Genomic DNA, 7,507 nt, shown 5'->3' on the forward strand with positions numbered 1-7,507 from the left:
AATTGAGTCATATGGCCTACTCTAAAAGTGACCAGATGTGCTAAAGTAAGTCCCTTTGTTCTACTGTTAGAGTGGAATTTGAATTAATGGAATTTACAGAGGATTTGAGTTACCAAATCTCCACAGATTCAATGGGCCTGTTCTAGTGTGTTTTCCTATGCTAAGCAACAAGGTTTTTGTGCAATGGATCAGCAGGGGACAGTGCCCTGTATTGGGCTGTTCTCTATTGTCATCAGTGCTTTAGGTTGCCAATTTTAATTATAAGAAACTTTTAAAATGCCAGTGAATTAAATAGTTGCTTCGAATGAATGAATATAACTTGTCTAATGTGTTTCATTTAGTTTTAGATGCTTTATAAAGCTTTTAATTTCAGAGATAAATATTTAATGAATTAAAAATAAAAGATTAACTCCAAATTATAATAAATTCGGAGTGGATAGTGTTGCATATCTGTGCCTTCATTCACAATAAAATTATTTCAATAAAATTATAAGATTAAAGATAAAAATTATTTTGCAGTTATGGTCATAGTAGGAGTTTATTAAACACTACAAGTACCACAGGCCTAAGGTCTAGACACACAGCTTCTGGATCTCCTTGACAAACCAAATATTTGTTCTTCTGATCTAAAAATGCCCACAGTGCTTTTCCACTATACATGCAGGACTCCATTCAGTTTTAGGCCAGAAGTATTTCCCCCCCAATACTAGAAATCAGTTGGCAAACTGCTACTAGGGCTCTGAAATCATTGCTTAATTTGGCTCTGTGAAACTGTGAGTGGGCCCTGTGCCTCCATCCATTGAAGGTCATTAGAATAGGTAAAGTTCTTTGTTCTTATTAACATTAATGAAAACACTGCCAGCTGGGCATAAAACAGTGATCATGGAACCCAGGAAAGTAAAATCTATCACTACCCTTCTATTTGCCAGGAGGTGATAGGACCAGTGGCCATGATCTTAGCTTTTTGATGTTGCGCTTCAGACCGTTTTTTGCACTCTCCTCTTTCACCCTCATTAAGAGGCTCTTTAATTCCTCATCACTTTCCGACATCAGAGTGGTATCATTTGCATGCGGTTGTTGATATTTCTTCTGGCAATCTTTATTTTGGTTTGGATTTCATCCAGTCCAGCCTTTCGCATGATGTATTCTGCATATAAGTTAAATAAGCAGGGACACAATATACAGCCTTGTCATACTCCTTTCCCAATATTGAACCAATCAATTATTTTTTATTATTATATTCATTCATTCATTCATTCATTCATTCATTCATTCATTCATTCATTCATTCATTCATTCATTCATTTATTTTATATGCCGCCCAAACTACCCAAAGGTCTCTGGGCGGCTTGCAACATTTAAAATACAATAAAATTTAGAACAATTAAAATACAATTAAAATATATATAAAAATTGCCATTGGACCCACAGCTAATATTATTTCAATTAAAAGTTCCATATCCATTTCTAATTGTTGCTTCCTGTCCCACATTTCGATTTCTCAGGAGATAGATAAGGTGGTCAGGCATTCCCATTTCTTTAAGAACTTGCCATAGTTTGTTGTGGTCCACACAGTCAAAGGCTTTTGCATAGTCAATGAAGCAGAAGTAGATGTTTTTCTGGAACTCTCTGGCTTTCTCCATAATCCAGTGCATGTTAGCAATTTTGTCTCTAGTTCCTCTGTCCCTTCGAAATCCAGCTTGTACTTCTGGGAGTTCTTGGTCCACATACTGCTGGCCTTGGAGTATTTTGAGCATAACCTTGCTAGCATGTGAAATGAGTGCAATTATACGGTAGTTGGGGCATTCTTTAACACTGCCCTTCTTTGGGATTGGGATGCAGACTGATCATTTCCAATCCTCTGGCCACTGCTGAGTTTTCCAAACTTGCTGGCATATTGAGTGTAGCACCTTTTAAGATTTTAAATAGTTCCACTGGAATGCCATCCCCTCTACTGGCCTTGTTGTTAGCAATGCTTTCTAAGGCCCACTTGACTTCACTCTCCAGGATGTCTGGCTCAAGGTCAGCAACCACACTATCTGGGTTGTCCGGGATATCCAGATCTTTCTGGTATAATTCTTTTGTGTATTCTTGCCACCTCTTCTTGTTGCCTTCTGCTTCTGTGAGGTCCCTACAATTATTGTCCTTTCTCGTGTCCATCTTTGCACAAAATGTTCCTTTAACATCTCCAATTTTCTTGAACAAATCTCTGGTTTTTCCTCTATTTCTTTGCACTGTTCATTGAAGAAGGCCGTCTTGTCTCTCCTTGCTATTCTTTGGAAGTCTGCATTCAATTTTGTGTAACTTTCCCTATCTCCTTTGCATTTTGTTTCCCTTCTCTGCTATTTGTAAGTCCTTGTTGGACAGCCACTTTGCTTTCTTGCATTTCCTTTTCTTTGGGATGATTTTTGTTTCTGCCTCCTGTATAATGTTACGAGCCTCCATCGATAGTTCTTCAGGCGCTCTGTCCACCAAATCTAGTTCCTTAAATCTGTTCTTTACTTCCACTGTGTATTCATAAGGGATTTGGTGTAGATTATACCTGACTAGCCCAGTGGTTTTTCCTACTTTCTTCAGTTATACTTGAATTTTGCTATAAGAAGCTGATGATCAGAGCCACAATCAGCTCCAGGTTTTGTTCTTGCTGACTGTATAAAGCTTCTCCATCTTTTGCTGCAGAGAATATAATCAATCTGATTTTGGTATTGCCCATCTGGTGATGTCCTGTTGGAAAAGAGTGTTTGTGATGACCAGCTTGTTCTCTTGACAAAACTCCTTTTGACAAAAGCCTTTGCCCTGCTTCGTTTTGAACTCCAAGGCCAAATTTACCTGTTGTTCCTTTTGACTCCCTACTTTAGCATTCCAGTCCTCTATAATGACAAGAACATCTTTCTTTGGTGTCAGTTCTAGAACGTGTTGTAAGTCTTCATAGAATTGGTCAATTTCAACCTCTTTAGCATTGGTGGTTGGTGCATAAACTTGGATTATTGTGATGTTGAAAGGTCTGCCTTGGATTCGTATTGAAATCATTCTATCATTTTGGAGACTGTATCCCAGTACAGCTTTTCCCACTCTTTTGTTGACTATGAGGGCTACTCCATTTCTTCTATGGGATTATTCCCCACAACAGTAGATATAATAATCGTCTGAATTGAATTCGCCCATTCCCATCCATATTAGTTCACTGATGCCCAAGATTTCAATGTTTATTCTTGCCATCTCCTGTTTGACCACATCCAGCTTAACAAGGTTCATAGATCTCACATTCCAGGTTCCTATGCAGTACAGTCAACCCTCGACTTACAAATGGCCCTAGTTACAAACATTTTGACTTACAAACCGCTTTGATAGAAAAATATTGACTTGACTTGCAAACTTAGATTCGAGTTATGAACCAAAAAAAAGTGTGGGAGGTGGGGAAAGCACGAAATATGAACTTTCAGTTAACCATTGGCCAGTGAAGAAGGTGCCTGTCTGCTTCCTCGCTTTTCCCAGTGTTTTGAGAGTGGATTTGGAGACAGTCTTCAGATTGCCTGGTATTGCCTGGTACAGCGCTGTACAGACTCTATTTTTATTTGTTAGCTTTTTTTCAATTTTCGATTTTTGGATTTTTAAAAGGTGTTCCCTCCCTCCTTTGCTACCCCCCTTTCCCCCAAAAGGTGCTTGTATTGGCTTGTATTGATTGAAAAGGTGCTTTTCAAGGTGATCTGTTGTCTGAAAGGTGCTTTTTCCCAGAAGGTGCTTGTCATGGCTGGGAAGATGCTTTTGAAGGTGTTCTGTTGAAAATGTTCGGTTCCCTCCTTCCCTCCCTCTTTCCTTTTTTTTAACCTAAGTCATCTTAGGTTAAAAGGAAAAAAAGGAAAAATGCTGCCCCTAGTGGTAGGAACGTATTAACTAGTATTGCATTAGTTCCTATGGGAACTAATGATTTGAGTTACAAACTGCCCCTCGACCTGAGAACCAAAAACAGCCGGAACGGATTAATTGGTTTTCAATGCATTCCTATGGGAAATGCTGATTCGACTTGCGAACTTTTCGACTTACAAACTTCCTTCCGGAATGGATTAAGTTTGTAAGTCCAGGGTTGACTGTAATTTTCTTTGTAGCATTGGATTTTCTTTTCACTTCCAGGCATGTCCACAGCTGAGCGTCCTTTCAGCTTTGGCCCAACCACTTCATTAGCTCTGGGGCTACTTGTACTTATCCTCTACTCTTCCTCAGTAGCATGTTGGACACCTTCTGACCTGAGGGTCCCATCTACCAGCGTCATATCTTTTTGCCTTTTTTTTCTGTCCATGGAGTTTTCTTGGCAAAGATACTGGAGTGGCTTGCCAGTTTCTGCTCCAGGTGGATCGCGTTTAGTCAGAACTCTCCACTATGACCTGTTCATCTTGGGTGTCCCTGCACAGCACAGCCCATAGCTTCTCTGAATTACTCAAACCCCTTCACCACGACAAGGCAGCAATCTGTAACGGGGCCAGGGAATTTTACTTTGTCCTAAATGGGATAGTTCCAGTTCTTACAGCTGGGGAGGGTGGTGCCCTGCCTCCTCTACCCTCAGGTGCACTAAGCCATGGGGTGTCATAACAAGGATGCTTGATTCAGGCTTGGAGGCTGCCTTGCATCAGGGTAACCTCAATTTCTACTCCAGCTGCTGTGGGATGTCTCCCAAGGGTGGAGGACATGGGTGTGACATCATGTGAGGCAGATCCAAAGTTCAACTGGCCCCAGGAGGTATTCTATTGCCAACACAGTGACTGCAGTGGCATAGTTGGAGGTGGGGCGACTAGCCAACTCAGCCTATCCATCTGGATGGAGGCCAGCATTGGTAAAAAGTGCCCCTGTGGCTTCCTTTGGAGGTGGCATGCCCGGCATTGGTCCTTCCAGCACTTCACCCTCCTTCGCCTAGCCTTGTCCTTTCCCACCTGTGCCTCTTCCCCCAGAGGAATGACGAATTATTCCCTGTGGCCAGTGTCAGAGTCCCGGTGGCCAATAGTTCCCAACCCTTGGTGGAGCATTCTGCCACCATGGGCACCTCCTGGGCTTCCAGTGACTCGCAGTCTACCACATCAGCCTAGCCATCTTTTCCTTCTTCTGACTCACTCTCATCCTTAAATCTTCAGGCCCCCATGCTCACCTGCACACTCTGTAGGGTGTCATCCATCTCTCTGCTCCAGTCTACAGGGGAGTTGCAGGTGTGGAGGCACACGCTTGCTCGCGAGGAGGTAGAAGGCTCACACTCCTCAGTGGGGGCAAAGCTATCAGGCTCACAGAAATGAAAAAGAGCAGCCTTCTAATTATTTAGATGGATGCTGTACTCAAGTCAGTCAGTCTAGTAGGATTGGAGGAAAGGAATATGCAATAAATGGACAGGTGTGGGTTGCTAATTGGCCTATGAATTAAAATTGTTGGGGAAAATTAGTTACATGAGTTGCAAGAAAAGTAACCTGAAAGCTTTATAGGCTATGTAGTGCTCATCTTGTCGGAACAGTTCTCTTATTTTCTAATGAGTGGTTATTTCCTGAATTTGAATCTGGGGTTTACTGAACATGGACCTTGGCTGCTTTACTAGCGTTACAACTCATGTAATGCTCTTTCATTAACTGGGTCTTGGAAGCTAATAGCTACAGAAGACAAAAACTGTATGATGCTACTGTCATCAAACTCCTGCCATGACAAAGTGAGTAGGAGCTGCCATTTGGGGTTTCATGATAGATTAGAATCCTGTGCCCTTTTGTTTTTCTTATGCTTCAAAAATTCCTGTCAGTATCCAGTCATGCATGTTGAGTCAGGCCACCTTTTCCAAAGGATGGTACTTGATATTTTAGCCGCTTGTTTCTCATTCCCACACCCTTTCACTGAGGGGCAGATTTTGCTTTCAGTGTCTGTTTGGGACTTCACTTGTTGTCTGTTATGATCCCTCCCTTCTTGGCAGAACACACATCCCCGTGGAGTGGGCGGGGGATTTCCCTATGAACTGGTGAATCCTCGGGGCCATCAGTACCCCTTTTTTGCTTTTCTAAAATATTTGACCACTAGAGAGTGTGAGACAGGGTCTTTCGTTAAGAAGATTTTTAGTAAAAAAAAGAAAAATATTTGGGGGTTTGTCAGGGTAATGGAATGGGAATGGGTGCTGCCTCCCAAGATCACATGTATGTTTAGCCATCAGAACATCAGAAATCTGCCTTGGCCTTTACTCAGCCACCATTTGTCTCTTGAGATTTTAGCAAGTTGATTCTACCCAGAATGGCCACCCCCTCTTTCTCATTATCAGGGGCAGAAATTAAAAATAAAGCTGAGGTAATATATATAGGAGATAATGTACTAGTGGAAATGGTTCTTACCTGTAGATGTTGGAATTTGTGTTGTCCTCCCAGACATGTTGCAAATTATTACTGAGCACAATCTACAGTATATTTGATTGTATAGACATACTAATTCACTATTTACTTTTCCAGACAAACTTTGGAATATACCTCATGAACTACCCTGGGAGACCAATCTCCAGTCCAGCAATCTTGTCAGTGGGATCTCCAGTACTGACAATGGTTAAGAAGAGCACCACATCTTCATCACCCATTGAAAAGCAAAAGTCAGGATGATTCCTCTGTTAAGTCTGCAAATGGAGCCATCTTGCAGAGTGTTCAAATTTGTTCTGAACATGGAAAGCTTTCTCCAATATTGTCAGTAAAATGTCAACTATTTGCGAACAATCAATAATCAAGTGGCATATCAAGTCAAACTGCATTTCCTTTTGTGATTCTTTAGAGTAGTTTTCTTTAAAATAGGACAGCATCCAAAAAAAAAGATATATTGCAGGGTAATACTAGTGCATTCAGAGTTTCCACAAAGACCATATCATATGCAAAATATGGATTTCTTTTGAGGGGTGTTCACCTAGTGGCACAAAGGTAGGAGCAACAACAGGATGGCTAGGGTAAAAAGGTTGCAAGAGAACAATGAAGCTGCATAAAGTTGCAGATTCTCTAAGTGAATGAAGGTACAGGATTACAGAGTGGGATCCCTAGCAAAGAAACAAGATGGACGCAGCTCTTAAACTCTTTCATTCGCAATTATACTTTGAGGTTGTTTTTTCTATACCTTTCATACAGAAATGAACTGCATCTGTTGAGGATAAGCTTCATTCCTAACTGTGTCCTCACTCACAATTCTTGTTCATGCTAGAGTGAGCAGGAAAAGCATGGGTGTCCCTTTCTTATTTTTAGTAAAAACGCTAACATTAACTTCTCAGTTTTCGTACTTTTCCTAACGTCATCCATTTTATTAGTGTATGTATATATTTATTTATTATAATTTTATCCTACCTTTCCCTAAATACATAGGCCATAAGTATAATACATAATACATAGGTTGTATAATCCATAGTATTGTATATATTATTATATAATAATATATGATAATTAGATAATAATATATAACATATTATTGCATGTTATATAATACATAGGCTAACGTATCTGGTGTGTACTGGCAATCATGTAAATAT

General features: G+C 40.6%; 1 protein-coding gene across 2 annotated transcripts in view; it reads left to right on the forward strand.

Moving 5' to 3' along the window:
- MOCOS (molybdenum cofactor sulfurase) overlaps positions 1-7,244 on the forward strand; it is a 120,818-nt gene extending 113,574 nt beyond the window's left edge. The window contains exon 15 of one of the 2 annotated variants that reach the window (XM_073003944.2): positions 6,459-7,244. In XM_073003944.2, the coding sequence (XP_072860045.2) occupies positions 6,459-6,602 (144 nt within the window). In that variant the 3' untranslated portion in view covers positions 6,603-7,244. The remainder of the gene's footprint in view (positions 1-6,458) is intronic. The other variant, XM_073003945.2, reaches the window with a different exon arrangement.
- Positions 7,245-7,507: the final 263 nt, after the last annotated feature.

Source organism: Pogona vitticeps, chromosome 6 (genome assembly GCF_051106095.1).
Source record: "Pogona vitticeps strain Pit_001003342236 chromosome 6, PviZW2.1, whole genome shotgun sequence".
NCBI lineage: Eukaryota > Metazoa > Chordata > Lepidosauria > Squamata > Agamidae > Pogona > Pogona vitticeps.